Source organism: Gopherus flavomarginatus, chromosome 1 (assembly GCF_025201925.1).
Source record: "Gopherus flavomarginatus isolate rGopFla2 chromosome 1, rGopFla2.mat.asm, whole genome shotgun sequence".
NCBI classification, from domain to species: domain Eukaryota; kingdom Metazoa; phylum Chordata; order Testudines; family Testudinidae; genus Gopherus; species Gopherus flavomarginatus.
Window position 1 is genome coordinate 108,804,036 of NC_066617.1, and position 19,484 is coordinate 108,823,519.

The 19,484-nt window shown below is 41.2% G+C and overlaps 1 protein-coding gene across 4 annotated transcripts in view; it reads left to right on the plus strand.

The window, feature by feature from the left end:
- The window catches only part of KIAA1549 (KIAA1549 ortholog), a 227,224-nt gene that overhangs the window by 163,083 nt on the left and 44,657 nt on the right, over nucleotides 1–19,484 (plus strand). For all 4 annotated transcript variants that reach the window (XM_050945445.1, XM_050945451.1, XM_050945459.1 and 1 more), the window contains 2 exons: nucleotides 9,738–9,915; nucleotides 14,666–14,850. In XM_050945445.1, coding sequence (XP_050801402.1) covers nucleotides 9,738–9,915; nucleotides 14,666–14,850 — 363 coding nt within the window. The remainder of the gene's footprint in view (nucleotides 1–9,737; nucleotides 9,916–14,665; nucleotides 14,851–19,484) is intronic.

Below are 19,484 nucleotides of genomic sequence, written 5' to 3' on the forward strand. Positions count from 1 at the left end.
ACAGCACATAATCTGAGAGTAAAGATTGAGGTTATTTGGGATTTTTATTATTTTTAAATGGAAAATTTAAGAATTTCCACTGTCTGACCTTTTTGTTGGAATCATTTTGTTAACTTTTGCTACTCCAGCACCTGCCCTAGCTGGTGAACCACCTATTATTTTGCTGTCTGGGGGCATGTCTACACTTACTGAGGATCGAAGCTGCTGTGATTGATGCACCAGGGGTCGATTTAGCCGGTCTAGTGAAGACCCGCAAAATCGACCGCAGATTGCTCTCCTGTCGACTCCGGTACTGCACCAGAATGAGAAGTGTAAGGTAAGTCGACCAGAGAGCATCTCCCTTTGACACAGCGCAGTGTAGACACCGCAATAAGTCGACCTGAGCTACCGTGACTCCATCTACATTATTCACGTAGCTGGAGTTGCATAATTTAGGTCGAATTACCCGTGCAGTGTAGACAAGGCCTGGTTTGATGAACCAGAGGTAGTTCACCAGACCTGTACTGGCAGCAGAGAGCCTGAGGGACCCATCCAGCACATGAGGGTTTTCCTGGCAGTAGTGTTTGGAGTGGATTTTGGAGTGGCGTTGGACAAACTTGTTCTGTTGTGGCAAACCAGATTTCCAGCCGGCAAAATAGAGGTGGTTTGCTGGCTGGGATAGCTGCTACAGGAACAGACCTTGTAGCTGTCTCCTCATACAGATTTATTTACTAGTCCCTCCCAACATGACACTTGCAGAATCAGAGCCTAAATGCCAAACTGGATGAATACTTGTTATTAGTCACAAATACTGCGACATGGAGACTCAGCAAAATTACTTAAGGACACAGCTGCCATCATTTAAGCTGCACCTGTGTATTTCCTGGCTTTGCAGGTTTCTGGAACAACTTATTCAAACCTAAGGTAGACTTTGTGTGTGTTGCTCATTTAACGTATGCTTCATGCAGTAATGTCTGTAAGTAATCCAGACCCTGGACTTAATTGCATTGATGTTTAAATCCTATTTTTGATAAAGCAGAATCTTTTTGTTCTTTTTTACTGTGGGATGTACATGTTTCAAAAAAAAACATAATCCCAAGGCCGCCCAGAAGGTGAGGGCCAGTGGGACAGTTTGCCCCGGGCTCTGCAAGGGCCTCCAAGAGAACGGCTGAAGCTCCTGCCCCAGCCCGACCCGACCCGACCCGACCCCATGTCCGCCCCTCTCCCGGAGCCTCAGCGCATCCAGGGCTGTCCCTGAACAGCTGCAGCCTCACTCTGGTGGGGCCTGAGCTCCGCCCTGCTCAGAACCGCCTGGTAAGGGGGCGGGGCTGCGAGCTCTGGGCTGAGTGGAGGAAACTCGCAGCCCCGCACCCTTACCATGTGGCTCTGAACGAGGTGAAGCTCAGGCCCCGCCGGAGCCATGCTGCACCTCTCTTCAGAGACAGCCCTGGTTGCGACGCGCTGAGGCTCCGGGTGAGGGGGGAGCCGGAGGTAGGAAGCTGGGGCTGACGTTGCTAAGGGGCAGAGAGTCGCGGGGACAGTCAGGGCACAGGAAGGGGGCAGGGAACGGGGGGGGTTGGATTGTGGGCATTCCGGGGGTCTGTCAGGACTCAGCGGGGTGTGGAGGGTGGGTAGGGGTTGAGGCAATCGGGACAGGAAGGAGGGATGGGGTCCCGGGGTGGTGGTGGTGGTGTCTCTGGGGGATGGTGAGGGGACAAGGAGCAGGATGGGTCGGGGATTCTGAGGGGGGGCAGTCAGGGAGCAGAAGTGGGTGGAGGTCAGATAGGGGGCAGGGCCAGGCTGTTTGGGAGGCACAGCCTTCCCTCCCCTGAAGCTCATTCAGCAGCTTGAGGCTTGCAGAAGAGCCAAACTGTTAGCTTTTCCATTAGGGCTACCATCCCTTTCACTTCTCAAATGCGAGTTTATAGTCTGTATTTAATTTCAGTGCCATAGGGAGATTCATGTCGGGAGGGTAGCTTCATTTAAAATTAGCCGCTGGGGAAGGGATCACATGAAAAGAGCAATATCCTTCCCAATCCTACGAAGGGAGACCCCCCTCCCCTGCATTCTGTAAGACTCCAGAGGGGTTAATTCAGTGGTTCTCAAACTTTCGTCCTGGTGACCCCTTTCACATAGCAAACTTCTAAGTGCGACACCGCCCCCCTTAAATATATTAAAAAGTGTTTTCAATTTATAACACTATTATAAATGCTGGAGGCAAAGCGGGGTTTGAGTTGGAGGCTGACAGCTCGCGACCTCCAGTAATAACCTTGTGACCCCCTGTTGGGTCCTGACCTCCAGTTTGAGAACCCCTGGGTTAATTTAATTTTAGCACCCTGTGTCCATTCACATGCATGTACTATTTTGAACATTTCAGTTTTTGCAACATAGGCTCATCCCAGATTCTGGACCAAGCTCAAATGCTCAGTTCATGGAGTTTGTACATAGTCTATACTAAAGACAAACCCACAGTAACCATCTCCAGTTTGTGAAGGACCCCATGGAGCCAGTCTCTAGGAAACAGATAAATGGCTGGAGGTTAAGTCCATTAATGGCTATTAGTCAGGATGGGTAAGGAATGGTGTCCCTAGCCTCTGTTTGTCAGAGAGTGAAGATGGATTGCAGGAGATCACTTGACCATTACCTGTTAGGTTCACTCCCTCTGGGGCACTTGGCATTGGCCTCTGTCGGTAGACAGGTTACTGGGCTGGATGGACCTTTGGTTTGACTCAGTATGGCTGTTCTTATGTTCTAACATAACAGAACCCAAAGTTATGGAGACAGATATGAGTCAAGGAAGCCAGCAGAATATCAGAAACCTGGAAAACTCTCTGACTGGATGGGCTCAGGCGTTTGGTCACAAGCTGAGGTGGTTCAAAAGTTTTGGATTTTTTTTAAGCAGAATTTTTTTATTGTTTCTTTAAACAATCAAACACAGCAAGCAGCAAATATTTGGCCACACACTTCTGAAACCCCAAACCATATTCAGGTTTTGGCAGACTAATTTCAGCTTTTTAATTAAAAAGACCACAACATATTTTGAAGGAAAGCAGACATTGTCCGTGATTTTTTTCTGCTTTTTAAAAACCCCTAGTTTTCGAACTAAAAGAAGTTTTGATGGAAAATATTTGTCCAACCCTTTTAATGAGCTTTAATGCCTTTTAGCTGATGCTGAGAACCAATGATACCTTGTAAAGAAGTTTTCTCAGAACTAGGTTTGTGCTGAGATGTGGAAGGTTTATTTTTCCCAGGGCCGCCCGTGAGGGGGTGCAAGTGGGGCAATTTACCCTGGGCCCCACAGGGGCCCCCATGAGAATATAATAATGCAATTTTTTTATGGAAGGGGCCCCTGAAATTGCTTTGCCCCAGGACCCCTGAATCCTCCGGGTGGCCCTGCGTAATGCTGCTGTTTATAATCAGATGCCAATTTGTTAGTAGATCTTTTGGCTTGCTGACACAGCGCAAATGCTTTCTGAGTTCCTCCACTACCTAGATTTTCCTACTGTAATTTATGTACTGGAATTGGTTACCAAGGCAACACTATTCACTGACCTATGGTACTCCTTTGGAAACATTTTTTTTTACATTAATTTTTACTGGCACTGGAACACAGTTAAGCTTTTAGTCTGTAAAGGTTAAAGCACATGTCTAATATTAACCGAAAAGGTGTGACTTATGCCAGCAGAAACAGAGTGAATTGCACTGACGAGGTTTTTTTTATTTTTAGTTTTTATTTTAATGATTGAAATTCTTGCTTTTTTTTCATATGCTTCCTCTCCCTTCTCCACCCTCAAAGTATAGATATAAAATGCTGGCTCTTGCTTCTTAACACATGGAAGGCATCTCCATTTGTCTGGAAAACTGGATTTCTATGCATTTGTGCTGTCTTTAGGACCTTAAAGGACAGACCTTTACAAATTATAAAACAAAAATAATTTGAAAATGTACCGAAGACCACACTGCGAAAATAATATGAGAGTCCTGCCATGGGTTGCAGTGAGCCCTGAGCTGACTGCAGTAGACAACGCCTGCCTGCCCACCCCCAGCTGACCATGTTCGGACCTGGAGCTCACAGCCAGGGCAGCAGGCTGTCTTGTAAATCATTATATTAAAATTTGTACCATTATTTGCAAGCAACAGCTGGTGCGGGGTGGAAATTTGTCCTGTGGGGGACTTCCCAGCTAAGGTGCCCCATGGCTCAGTGGGTGGGATCACCCCTGTCTGTCTGGGAGCAGGCACGGAGAGACATGTTCCCGATTGGGCAGCCACAGCAGGCCAGGCGGGAAGTGCAATCTCTGCTACAGGGCTCTTGTGCCCTCCACAGCAATGACCCTCTCTGACCTGGACAGCATCCCAGTGTTGAGCCCCACATGGGGCTCCTGCTTCCTACTGCACTGAGCTGGACTTGGAGGAACCCTCTCTGTCACAGCTGCACTCCCTCCAGAGTCACTGCAGCACGGCGACCCAGAGGAGGATATAATGCTGACCCTGCAACTGTTTCGTGGGCCCAGCTCAGGCAAGGCTTAAAGTAGGCAGAGTCACGAGCGGTCACAGTCCTGGCAAAAAAGAATTAAAAGTGGAGTTGGATCAGAAAGGGGTGTGCTTGAAGTGCTTCCTTACCAAGTGCATGTACATTTATTTCAGCTGGAATTATTGAAGAGCCCCCTCCCCCCATACATGCTTTTTCCAGATTAATCCCTCCTCCATATTATATATCATGGGCAGTGGTATTGTATATTGTGTGGATGCAGCCCACATAACACAGAGAGAACTGCATATGCGGCCCACAGTGGTCAATAGGTTGAAAACTACTGAGTTATAGACTGCTCCTCAGCTGGCAGAAGGGCTGGGGGACAATGGGAAGGGTATATTTCTTATGGGTTTCTTTTTCCAAGCTTTTTACTGAAAAGAAATCTGTCTCGTTTGTGTGTTAAGAGCGTGAAATCTAAAGCATATATTCATGAAAGTGATCATGAAATCATAGAGTTTGCAATTCTAAGGGAGGGTAGAAGGGAGTACAGCAAAATAGAGACAATGGATTTCAGGAAGGCGGATTTTGGTAAGCTCAGAGAGCTGATAGATAAGGTCCCATGGGAATCAAGACTGAGGGGAAAAACAACTGAGGAGAGTTGGCAGTTTTTCAAAGGGACACTATTAAGGGCCCAAAAGCAAGCTATTCTGATGGGTAGAAAAGATAGAAAATGTGGCAAAAGGTCACCTTGGCTTAACCACGAGATCTTGCATGACCTACAAAATAAAAAGGAGTCATATAAAAAATGGAAACTAGGTCAGATTACAAAGGATGAATATAGGCAAACAACACAGGAATGCAAGGGCAAGATTAGAAAGGCAAAGGCACAAAATGAGCTCAAACTAGCTATGGGAATAAAGGGAAACAAGAAGACTCTTTATCAATACATTAGAAGCAAGAGGAAGACCAAGGACAGGGTAGGCCCACTGCTCAGTGAGGAGGGAGAAACAGTAACAGGAAACTTGGAAATGGCAGAGATGCTTAATAACTTCTTTGTTTCGGTCTTCACTGAGAAGTCTGAAGGAATGTCTAACAAAGTGAATGCTTATGGGAAGGGGGTAGGTTTAGAAGATAAAATTAAAAAAAAGAGCAAGTTAAAAATCACTTAGAAAAGTTAGATGCCTGCAAATCACCAGGGCCTGATGAAATGCATCCTAGAATACTCAAGGAGTTAATAGAGGAGGTATCTGAGCCTCTAGCTATTATCTTTGGAAAGTCATGGGAGACGGGAGAGATTCCAGAAGACTGGAAAAGGGCAAATATAGTGCCCATCTATAAAAAGGGAAATAAAAACAACCCAGGAAACTACAGACCAGTTAGTTTAACTTCTGTGCCAGGGAAGATAATGGAGCAAGTAATTAAAGAAATCATCTGCAAACACTTGGAAGGTGGTAAGATGATAGGGAATAGCCAGCATGGATTTGTAAAAAACAAATCGTGTCAAACCAATCTGATAGCTTTCTTTGATAGGATAACGAGCCTTGTGGATAAGGGAGAAGCGGTGGACGTGGTATACCTAGACTTTAGTAAGGTATTTGATAAGGTCTCGCATGATATCCTTATCGATAAACTAGGCAAATACAATTTAGATGGGGCTACTATAAGGTGGGTGCATAACTGGCTGGATAACCGTACTCAGAGAGTAATTATTAATGGCTCCCAATCCTGCTGGAAAGGTATAGCAAGTGGGGTTCCGCAGGGGTCTGTTTTGGGACCGGCTCTGTTCAATATCTTCATCAACGACTTAGATGTTGGCATAGAAAGTACGCTTATTAAGTTTGCAGACGATTCCAAACTGGATGGGATTGCAACTGCTTTGGAGGACAGGGTCAAAATTCAAAATGATCTGGACAAATTGGAGAAATGATCTGAGGTAAACTGGATGAAGTTCAATAAAGACAAATGCAAAGTGCTCCACTTAGGAAGGAACAATCAGTTTCACACATACAGAATGGGAAGAGACTGTCTAGGGAGGAGTATGGCAGAAAGAGATCTAGGAGTCATAGTGGACCACAAGCTAAATATGAGTCAACAGTGTGATACTGTTGCAAAAAAAGCAAACGTGATTCTGGGATGCATTAACAGGTGTGTTGTAAACAAGACATGGGAAGTCATTCTTCCGCTCTACTCTGCTCTGATTAGGCCTCAACTGGAGTATTATGTCCAGTTCTGGGCACTGCATTTCAAGAAAGATGTGGAGAAATTGGAGAGGGTCCAGAGAAGAGCAGCAAGAATGATTAAAGGTCTTGAGAACATGACCTATGAAGGAAGGCTGAAAGAATTGGGTTTATTTAGTTTGGAAAAGAGAAGACTGAGAGGGGAGATGATAGCAGTTTTCAGGTATCTAAAAGGGTGTCATCAGGAGGAGGGAGAAAACTTGTTCACCTTAGCCTCTAATGATAGAACAAGAAGCAATGGGCTTAAACTGCAGCAAGGAAGATTTAGGTTGGACATTAGGAAAAAGTTCCTAACTGTCAGGGTAGTTAAACACTGGAATAAATTGCCTAGGGAGGTTGTGGAATCTCCATATCTGGATATATTTAAGAGTAGGTTAGATAAACGTCTATCAGGAATGGTCTAAACAGTATTTGGTCCTGCCATGAGGGCAGGGAACTGGACTCGATGACCTCTCCAGGTCCCTTCCAGTCCTAGAGTCTATGAATCTATGATACAGTTGCATCAGAGCCCAGTAACACTGTTATGATAAAGGATCTCTCAATGATTTTATCATAAACTTTATGATCTGAGATGGAATGTTACAGCTGATACAACTGGTATGAACTGGAATGTTACACTGCATTCCTTAGTAACAATTTGAGTGTTGGAAACCAGAGAGAGGAGAGTAGTTGGCTTTGCTTTCATAAGTCCTGATCCTGCAAACACTGATGCATGTTTTTAACTGTAAACATGTGCGCAAATGGTTGGATGAATTTCTCATTAAAAGATAATTCTGTGAGAGAACAATACTAATGCCCTACTCTTATGATTCTTTCCATATCGCATAACTTTGGTTCAGCCTTCCATGGAATCATTCCCAGCATTTATTTCACCTACTTCTAAATTGAACGCACCATATAAATGGTTAATCTAAAGGTGGTTAAAATGTATTAGATTTAATTTTGCAAGAACAGACTATTGAGGTTCTCATCTGCAATTTAAATGTTCATTGGTTAGAAGGTATCTACAGGGCTGCCTCAGAGAACACATATTTTTGATTAATGGCATTAAAGCTGCTCTGAAGGAATGGCGGCTTCATGTGTTGTGTAAATTCTTGGCTTCCTGCAGGAAGATTCGGTACTCTAGATGTGGACAAGCAAAATGATTTATTTGAAGCAAATAGAAAGCCTGCCTGTGCATATGGGTAACATCCACACAATTTGGGTCTAAATCAGGTAAATGAAGTCAAAAACAATAAAATGAAGCCAAAATAGGTGCTTTGGGAAGGGCAAGTGAAATCAAACCATAAGTGAAATCAAAGCCACAGACCCTTAGAGTATTACAAATTCCTGACATCACACTCCAACTGCGTTGTAAAATTTAGCTGGGAATTAACTTTTTTGTTTGGCACAAATCTGAGTCACTAGAAGTCATTCCTATTCCCATTCCCATGCCCAGAAATCTATGTTATAGTGAGACCAAAGTTTGTTCAAGCCAAGAACTTCAGATGTGTGCTTGAACTGTTGTGTTATGCAAAGGATTAGTTCATCGTAAATAATTGCCTCCTCAGTCACCAGGCAGTCATTTCTGTAGATTTCTCCCTTTCCTGCAGCACTTGAATGTTGACTTATGTCAGTGGTCCCCAACCTTTTTATGGCCAGTAGCACATTAATGTTTTCAGAAAAGTGTGGCGGGCGCCAACATTTTTTCAAGGCTTATTTTGTATTTGCACATTAAATAATACAAAAAAATCATATTTAATATTACATAATATATGAATCCATAAGATAAAAAGGGTAATTTTACATGTAAAAGGTATTAATTAAATTATTCGGCAATTACTCTTTCACCTTACCATGTGAATTTGCTCTTTTTTAATCTACCTTTAGGAAAAATTAAGGACAAAATAAATATCAAAGTTTGCATCTTATTTTAAAAAAGTAAAACATTGTTGAACTGCTGGTCCAAATATATTTATTATTCTTACTTTAACATAGAATGAAGCCTGCAGCCCCGTAGTTCTCTGTCCTCGGCAGGTGTGGGGCCGTGGTTTCTCTCCGGCTTAAGCTGTGACCCCGCACCTGCCGGGGACCGAGAACACTGGCGCCTGCAGCCCTGGAGTTCTCTGTCCTTGGCAGATGCGGGGGTGTGGCTTCTCTCCCCTGCTGGGCACTAGGTGGGCCCCGCGTCTGCCAGGGACAGAGAGCACTGGCTCCTGCAGCCTGAAGCCCTGGAGAAGCCAGAGAAAAGCCGTAGCCCTGCGCCTGCCAGAGACAGAGAACACTGGTGCCTGCAGCCCCGGAGTTCTCTGTCCCCAGCAGGCATGGGGCTGCAGCTTCTCCCCTCTGCTGGGCACTAGGTGGGCGCACATAAATGCCCAAGCAGGCGCCCACGGGCACCGCATTGGGGACCACTGGCTTATGTAATTAGGGCACTGATTTAACATTGCATTGTTGTAATCATCCACTGGAATAGATGGAGTTTTCTCTTAATAATTAATTGTGATTATTATTCCATTATTTTAACTTCTAAGATGATGTCTTGCATTGTGCTTTGGGAGCAAATTATTATGGATTAATGATAAACGCCTAACAATCAGTTTATGATGTCCGTGCTTGCTCAGTATTAACTAGTGCTGCTAAAATCAGGGATATTTGCATCCTTAGAAATAGTGTAGAATTAGGTCTTATATTGTCTCTTTTACTCTCGCAATCTTGGAGTTGTTTATACAACACTGTAATTTCCAGGTTTCACAGTGAGCATTTAGTGAGATACCATGTTTTCTGGTGTGCCTGGTCTTAATGGATAATAAGATTTCACCTTAGTGTTTTCTCACCATGATCTAATCTGGGACTTTTTGCTCTTGCGTCACCAGGGGTTAGTGACAGTGACTGTTCAAAGAGACGCACTGATTCTCTCTAGGTAAAGCTGTTCTCATTGCCTTTCTTTCTGAGAGGAAACCCTTAAGCATAGTAGTGTGCGAGGAAAGGGTTAAAAGATTAAATATGAGAGGACCTTGGAGGAAAAAATATTTTTATTTGAAGTTTAAAACGTTCCTGTATCTCTTCAGATTGTCAACATGTCACGGCTAGTGGGTGCTGATAACCCTGTAGAACTGATCTATTTTGTGGAGGATCAAACTGGAGAGAGGCTCAGCGCTCTAAAGTCTTCAGATCTGATTAACAGAGTTGACATCCAGAGAGCCGCCATCATTCTTGGATACCGCATTCAAGGCGCAGTTGCACAACGTAAGTCCCACCAACTCTGCATCACTGTACCACTGAAGAGAAAGGGGAAACATGACCCTAGTTATGGAAATCTGGGGACTTCTCCAAGCAAACTGTATTATGTATTATGTCATCTCCGTAATGCATTAGAACTGTCTGTGCGGTGCCTGCTCTGAAAGAATTGTCCGCCAGCCAGAAATGGGACTTTAGAGACCCTTTGTGCTGCTCCAGCCCCTTTAAGCACCATGAAGGAGCTGGAGCAGGGGTGAGGATCTCACTGGTGAATTTGCAAACGAGTATATTCATGGGATGGAATATTCCATCTATGTGAAATATGCAAGCCTATGCAATTTAAACATTAGTCTTTTTACAAACTCCCCCCCAAGCAAAAAAAAAAAAAAAGCCACTTCTTGTTTGTGAGTGAAAGATGCAGTTACTGTGGGAAGGGGTTGTTTGGATCGTATCAGCTGGGAGGCATAACTTGTGGCTTCTTTTCCTTGATTGAATGTCATAGATATCATTTTTATTTACTGATCTACTAGTGATATGTCTGCAGTTTGACCTTGTCATCACCTGTTAATAAGGTTTCATTAACTAGATGTACATGAGCATTTGTATAGGAGTTCCTAACACAACAACTCAATGAGAGTTGTGAGATGGGAAAGTGAAATGGAAAATATTTACAGCCAAATGAAGCTAAGGGGCCATACATAAGAATTACTCTAAACTGTACACTCTGGTAAGGAAAAGACTTAAAATCTATAACATTTGTAATATAAACAATATAATATCTCTGACTAGATTTAAATCCATGATTCTTTTTTTTTTTTCCAGTGTAGGCAACACATAGAAACATAGGACACAGGACTGGAAGGGGTCTCCTGGATCATTCAGTCCAGTCACTACCTGTCTCAGGCAACCACGTCTCATAATCCAGTTCATAAATTTACCAAACTCCATTTAAAACTAGTTAGATTGTTTGTCCTCAATACTCCTATTGGGATGCAAGACTTTGCTGTATATAGATGAGAAGTGAGTGACACGATAGCACAAAGTCTTTTTGCTTTGGTAGCAATAGCTAGAATAGCCAGATATAATACAGCATGTGTCTGATCTACAAAGTCACTTGCAGAAAAATTTTATGGAAAAAAAATTGTGCCCAGTAAAGTAGTCATTATGAAAATATTAATGATTGGGTCACGTATGATTTAAAAATATTACTTACCCTAAACTACTAAACTAAAGGGTAACTCAGTTACGTTTTAAGCTTATATTCTAGATTTATTAATGTAGTGTAATATTTGTTTGGGAAATATTCACGAATTTGAAAGGATAAACCAGTACTGGGATGTTATTTAAGAACATAAGAATGGCCATATAGGGTCAAACCAAAGTTCCATCTAGTCCCATATCCTGTCTTTTGAAAGTGGCCAATGCCAGGTGCCCCAGAGGGAATGAATGAACAGAACAGGTAATCATCAAGTGATCCATCCCCTCTCACCCATTCCCAGTTTCTGGCAAACAGAGGCTAGAGATACGATCCCTTTCCATCCTGGCTAATAGTCATTGATGGAACTATCCTCAATGAACTTACCTAGTTCTTTTTTGAATCCTTTTATAGTCTTGGCCTTCACAACATCCTCTGGCAAGAAATTCTACAGATTAACTGTGCGTTGTGTGAAAAAGTACTTCCTTTTATTTCTTTTCAACCTGCTGCCTATTCATTTCATTTGGTGACCTCTAGTTCTTGTGTTACGAGAAGGAGTAAATGCCACTTCCTTATTTATTTTCTCCACATCAATCATGATTTTTATAGACCTCTATCATATCCCCACCTTAGTCGTCTCTTTTACAAGCTGAAAAGTCCCAGTCTAATTAATCTCTCCTCATATGGAAGCCGTTCCATCCCCCTAATCATTTTGTTGCCCTTTTCTGAACCTTTTCCAGTTCCAATATATCTTTTTTTGAGATGGGGCAACCACATCTGCACACAGTATTCAAGATGAGGATGTACCATGGATTTATATAGAGGCAATATGATATTTTCTATCATATTATCTATCCCTTTCTTAATTATTCCCAACATTCTGTTCACTTTTTTGACTCCTGCTGTACATTTGAGTGGATGGTCTAAAAAAAAACTGTCCACAATGACTCCAAGATCTTTCTTGAGTGGTAACAGCTAATTTGGACCCCATCATTTTATATGTATAGTTGGGATTATGTTTTCTAATGTGCATTTCTTTGCATTTATCAACATTGTATTTCATCTGCCATTTTCTTGCCCACTCAGCCAGTTTTGTGAGATCCTTTTGTAGTTCTTCGCAGTCTGCTTGGGATTTAACTATCTTAAGTAGTTTTGTATCATCTGCAGATTTTGCCACCTCACTGTTTATCCCTTTTTCCAGATAATTTATGAATATGTTGAACAGGACTGGGCCCAGTACTGACCACTGACGGACTCCATTATTTACCCCTCCCCATTCTAAAAACTGACCATTCATTCCTAACCTTTGTTTCCTATCTTTTAACCAGTTACCGATCCATGAGAGGATCTTTCCTCTTATCCCATGACAGCTTACTATCCTTAAGAGCCTTTGGTGAGGGACCTTGTCAAAGGCTTTCTGAAAATATAAGTACACTATATCCACTGGATCCCCCTTGTCCACATGCCTGTTGACCTCCTCGAAGAATTCTAGTAGATTGGCAAGCTATGATTTCCCTTTACAAAAAACATGTTGACTCTTCTCCAACAAATTTGTTCTTTACTGTAGTTTCAACCACTTTGTCCTATACCAAAGTCAGGTTTACTGGGCTGTAATTGCCGGGATCACCTCTGGAGCCCTTTTTAAAAATTGGTGTCACATTAGCTATCATCCAGTCATTTGGTACAGAAGCTGATTTAAATGATAGGTTACAGACTACAGTTAGTAGTTCTGCAATTTCACATTTGAGTTCCTTCAGAACTCTTGGGTGAATACCATCAGGTCCTGGTGACTTATTACTTTTTAGTTTATCAGTTTGTTCCAAAACTTCCTCTAATGACACCTCAACAGTTCCTCAGATTTGTCATCTAAAAAGAATGGCTCAGGTTTGGGAATCTACCTCACATCCTCAGCCTTGAAGACCGATGCAAAGAATTAATTTAGCTTCTCCGCAATGGCCTTATCATCCTTGAGTGCTCCTTTAGCATCTCAGACAACCGCTGGCCCCACTGGTTGTTTAGCAGGCTTCCTGCTTCTGATGTACTTAAAAACAAATTTGCTATTACTTTTTGAATCTTTGGCTAGCTGTTCTTCAAATTCTTTTTTGGGCTTCTATGCTCCTTACTGTTTTCCTCACTAGCGTTTAACTTCCACTTTTTAAAAGATGCCTTTTTGTGTCTCACCCCTTCTTTTACTTTGTTTTTTTTAGCCATGGGGGCATTTTTTTGATTCTGTTATTATGTTTTTTAATTTGCGGTATACATTTAAACTGAGCCTCTATTATGGTGTCTTTAAAAAGTTTCTATGCAGCTTGCAGAGATTTCACTTTTGACACTGTACCTTTTCCTTTCTGTTTCACTAACTTCCTCATTTTTGTGTAGTCCCCCTGCCTGAAGTTAAATGTGATGGTGTTGGGCTGCTGTGATGTTTTCCCGCCACAGGGAAAATGCTAATGGCTGTACAAGCTCAACTATGATTTTGAGTTTGTTCTCATTTATTTTATTGTTTAAATGAAATTTCAGTTGCAACGAATTAATTAAAAACAATTTGAAGATCAAAAATCACAAATAAAAAGCGTATGTTATTTTTATGCATTTATCTCTCCTGTTGCTGTCAAAAGCCCACAGAAACCAAAGGAAAACTTAATATATTGATAGAAACAGTCAAGCTGACTATACTCCTAGTGATATCAGATGTGGAAAGTAAACATCAGGGAAAAATTGTAATAATTATTTTCCTCTAATCTCTTGCAGTTGTACCAACTGGAGTTGTTACTTGTAAGAATAATACACAAAAATAAATTCACACAGAAATAATACTTTTAGTTTGAAGGGTCCCTTTAAAATTTACAATTCTGACTGAAAACGTTTTACCTGCTGTTGTTTCAAGTAGCATCTACAATTACGAAGATGAAATTGACTAGAATTATTTTTCTCTATTTCCAGTTTGTTTACTTTGTGCATAGTCAGTTTCCTTGTGTCCCCTTGTATAATTAGTTTCCTCTTTTGTTAGTAGGGACTTGCAAATAATAACTGGAAAGAAAAACATTTAGTAAATAAATTGGGAAAATGTGATTGCAGAACTCAAGGGTAGGTGTAATACTGTACGTGAAAATACTGTTTAGCCTAGTTTTTGTAGGTGACTGGATTTCAAATTGACTGTGTTCCTTTTACAAAATCACGGTACAGGCAAGAATGCTAGAAGTTCTCCCACACTGTTCCATGTCAACTCAATTTATGGCTTCTCCTGAGCAGAGAGGACTAATGTCAAAGGGTGTGATGGAAACCCATTTTCACTTGCAACTTAAGTACAGGTCGCCAGAATTGAAAGTAGGCTTTAAGACAATTGATCATTTGCTCTACACTTGTGTTTCCTGGACAAGATGTACATTAAGTAATAAATTTATCACCTTGCCTATACTGCACAGTCAGTTTCCTATAAATGTAGTTCTTTACTAACAATGATGAGAGTGTAGAAATGAATATCCCCTGAAGTGTCAACAGATTAAAAAAATATATAACTGTATAAAATTCTTGTCTCCCCCCTACCTCCTTCTAACTCTGCAGCTGTGGATAAAGTGAAAGAGTCATCATCTGAGTCTCAGAATAACAATCTGTGGATTATTGTTGGTGTGGCAGTTCCAGTGGCTGTGGTGCTGCTTATCATTATTATTTTATACTGGAAGCTCTGCCGAACAGACAAGTTGGAGTTTCAGCCAGACACCATGAGCAATATTCAGCAGCGACAGAAGGTAAAAGGAGATTGGAAGATGTGTTGGGAATAGTTAAGATAACCTGAGCACTTGTGAATGCAACAGTCTAGGAAATATATGGTGTCGTTAGATAGGAAGGTGAGACGTACCAGGGCAGAGGCTTCCTGCAATCTGGAAAAAAAGGTGGAATTGTTATGAATCACACAATAATATAAATCCAAAAAACTCAGTGGTTCCCATTGATTTTCCTTTGCATGTTGTATTATCTAATGCTGCGTCACACCCCTAGGGGAAACCTTTGGGGAAACCTAGATGACAAGGTTGACAGAAACTTGCTTGCATCGTTTAATCCATCTTCTTACCTCTGTTCCTTGTGAGAAAGATGCTGTATTATTCCTTCTAGATGCAAGAAATTCTCTAACTTTGTCTGGACCATCTCTGTGTCTTATGAGTGCCTCATAAGCCAAATTGTTCCATTGCCCAATTGTCCCATTAATTCCTGGAAGTCCAGACTTATCTTAAGGCCCCTTCGACATAGGCTATTACAAATGTATTAACTGTTTTGCAGGTATATTGCAAAAAGCAAGTATTTTGTCCTCTTAACTTTCTAACTTTACAAGTAATTTAGCTTCCTGAAATGGCAGCTAAAACCTCTTATCCCTCCCACCAATCATGTACAATTTATCTTATCACAAATAACATAGTATATGCATATAATGAAATCTTATAACCTGGGCTGTGTAATGGGTCTGTTTTCGTTGCTGTGCAGTTCTGTATGGCTTTGTGTGCATATGTATACAGAGATATATGTGTGTGCCCTACTGAGTAGAATATATCAGACTTTAGTCATATCAGTTCTCTGTGCCTGCAGGGCTGCTGCTTTAACTTCCTAGATAGAGAATCTTTGCTTTTTGGAGCTGATATATTGAGCCCACTCAATATTGATGCAAGTATGCCTTTGGTTAAAGCTCTGTCTACATTGCAACCAGGAGTTTAAAGTGTAGCTTTTGTAGATGTACCTGTACTATCTTTAATCTAGCTAGTTAACTAAAAATAACAGTGATGCCTGGTGGCACAATCTTTAGTGCAGGTTATATAATCCCACCCGGTCCTGCTGGTACATACATGCATTGGTAGGCATGATGAAGCCTGGGCAGCAGTGTCCTCATAGCTATTTTTAGTGAACTACCTAGATTAAAGATGGCATGGGTGCATCTACATGTTCTGAAGATTACACTCCTATTTGCATTGTAGATGTAGCCTGAGTATTCAGCCATAAATTTTTATGTGGTATGTGCAGCGTTTCCTTCCACAAATTCATGTGGGGCAAGGCATTGTCTGGCCTTGCTGTGTTTCCCAGAAGTGGAGAAAGGTTTGGAAATGTAAAAAAACAAACAAAGAAAAGAATCCCCCCTCCCCCCCTCAAACCAACCTCTCTGCTTTGACTCAGTACTGATTCACAGGGAAGCGTGCTGCCTGGTGAATCACAAACCTTGCTTTCCCCAGAAACCCAAAGTGGTTTTTGGAGTTCTTTCACCCAAGCAAACCATATGTCTACCCTAGTCCTGCACTGGGATCTGCTGGAGCAAAACCTTCCATCTGTGTGCTGCCCCTGCAAGTGAGCAGGTCTCAGCATGGGCTCTGGGGTTCGTGCTTATTAGGTCCTGATGCGGGCCTGGGGCTTTAAGCTTGTGAGATTGAACAAGATCAGAACTTCTGGTATTATAGCTAAAGTCATGGAGGGGCAGGCCATGGATGGTGAGGAATTTGATAGTATATTTTTTATGCTAAACTGCCTAAAAGTGTATTTTCGTAAAAGACACGTTAGTACAAAGACAAAACTAGTATGGCATCCTCTTTTTTCTATGTACTTACTGAACAAAAGTGAGAAGGACAGGGCAGTGTCTGAAGTACTTGTTAGTGGCTAAACTCTTGCTTTCTCTTGCCATGGACATTTAGTACATTATTAATACAGTTATGTTCAGCGTACTGTCACCTCATGTTCAGTCAAACAGTTTCCTCTGTAAAAGTCGTCCTTGAACATAGTTACTTAAAGAAGGGAAAGGTGAGAGAAGTAGAAAGTGGCTGCACTTCTAAAGGAACAAGAACAGATCAATAGCAGCTCTCACCTATCTTACCATTGTAGATTCAGGTGCAGAATCAAGGACAACAAGAAGTGAAACCTTACGTGAACTTTCATTTACCCAGGCTGTGGTAGTAATTAATTCAGAGTTTGATTGGAATAATACTTAATCCCGAATAAGAGTTGAAAATTAATTTGGGATTTGGCATGTAGTGAAGGGTAATACTTTGATAGAGTTGGGTTTGAGTTTTTTTTCTGTTTGGAGGAAGTGTTTAAAAATAAACTTAACAGTGATAAATAGTATTATTATTTATTTGTTAAGAACTGATAACATGCAAAGGTCTGTGCTATATAATAAACAAAGGAAGACACATTTCCTTCCTCAAGAGGATTAAAATTGAAGTAGGTAGGCAATGATAAGCTAAGAAGGCACTTGAGAGACTTAAAGGATGGTTGCTAATTTAGGGTTAAATTAACCCCAATTTTGTTGTCTTTGTGCAAGTCAACTCTGCAGTGAGGTGACTTTCACCACTAACATATATGAAAAGTGCTTAACAGCTCATAATTTTTTCCTGAAATTTCAGAGAAAGATGGTGACTGATTACATGAAATCTTGCAATATAATATATTACAATAGCTTCAACACTTTTTATTTATTTGCAATGAAATGACAACATTCATTTCCGTTTTATCAAAGTGTCTAATAAATCTGTGTCCCAACAGGGGAATCTATAACCTCAGTGTACTCTTGTATCCTCCAAATCCTCAATTTTCTATTGTCTCACACAGAGATAAGAGAAGCAGTCTCTTTGACCCACAGACCAGAAACAGCTTAAGCAGTATCTACTTTGTTTTGGAAATATCTGGACTCTATACTCAGTTTGTCCTTGCCTTTGCTGTTTCCATTGTACTTTCCATTTTAATCACTAGAGAGTCAAAAATCTTGAATTTTTTGTTCAAGTCTTGCTCCAGGTGTCTAGAGAGCCTGCAACATTACTTTTTTAGGGAAGTATCTGTAAGCACAACAGTATCATAGAAATGGAAAAGGACCTGTAAGGTCACCTAGTCCAACCCTCAGGTGCCAGTGGAAAATTATCCCTGTAATACATTTTCTAATGCTTTGCTGAGCCTATGAACAATGTTGCAAGTGATCAGTCTTTAACTACTTACAGAATTCATTCCCAGAAGAGCTTCTCAGTAGCAATTTGCTCCTTTTCCCCCAGTGCTGAGCTATGGATAAAGGAAATGATCCTATCCCTTTGCTGATAGTGAATCTTCTTTGGGTTTTTCTTGGTATTATGTCACAAGCTAGTTGTAGCAAGTTAGTATAGGGAATTCCCCAGTCTATTGTTCAGCAAAAACACAGTATTTATTACTACAAAATTGTGGAAAGTTTACTGAGCACTAAAGGGTGGTGAACAGCCAAATCAGCACTCAAACAATGACACCACTTTGCTCGGGCCCTGCTCTTTAAATTTTATATATGTATACAGTCAGTTTTATTGCATTAAATAAAAAGAAGAAATACAAATGGAGTGAAATAATGTAACAAAAGGCTTGGGTCTGAAAATCATCCAAACTTCATATAAAAATGTATTTTTTTCTCCTTCCTTTTCAGTGAGATTAAGACAGTAGTACCAATGGAAAATGAGGTCATCCATTTTATCTGTAAATTGAAAGATATAAGTAGTGGTGGCCTGTTTTGTGAGACATGAAATGTGTCTATACGGAGTATTTCGTATCTGCAGGGAGCAAGATCCTTATCAAACTCTCATAGACCTAGTCTGCACTTGAAAGTTTTATCTGTATAACTGTTTCAGGTAGAAGGGTGATTTTTTTTTATTGTTAATTAAAGCTGTGATGTGGATGCACTTATAGTAGTGTAAAAGTCACTTAGGCTAGTATATGAGAGACACAAGATAAGTGAGGAAATATCTTTTATTGAACCAACTTCTGTTAGTATCGTTATATAAGGCTCTGGTGAGACCTCATCTGGAATACTGTGTGCAGTTCTGGTCTCCCATGTTTAAGAAGGATGAATTCAAACTGGAACAGGTTCAGAGACGGGCTACTAGGATGATCCGAGGAATGGGAAACCTGCCTTATGAAAGGAGACTCAAAGAGCTTGGCTTGTTTAGCCTAGTCAAAAGAAGGCTGAGGGGGGATATGCTTGCTCTTTATAAATATATCAGAGGGATTAATATTAGGGAGGGAGAGGAATTATTTAAGCTTAGTACCAATGTAGACACAAGAACAAATGGGTATAAACTGGACACTACGAAGTTTAGACTTGAAATTAGGCGAAGGTTTCTAACCATTAGAGGAGTGAAGTTCTGGAACAGCCTTCCAAGGGGAGTAGTGGGGGCAAAAGACATATCTGGCTTTAAGACTAAGCTTGATAAGTTTATGGAACGGATGGTATGATGGGATAGCTTAATTTTGGCAATTGATCTTTGATTATCAGCAGATAAGTATGCCCAGTGGTCTGTGATGGGATGAGTCTGAGTTAATGCAGAGAATTCTTTCTTGAGTGCTGGCTGGTGAGTCTTGCCCACATGCTCAGGGTTTAGCTGATCGCCATATTTGGGGT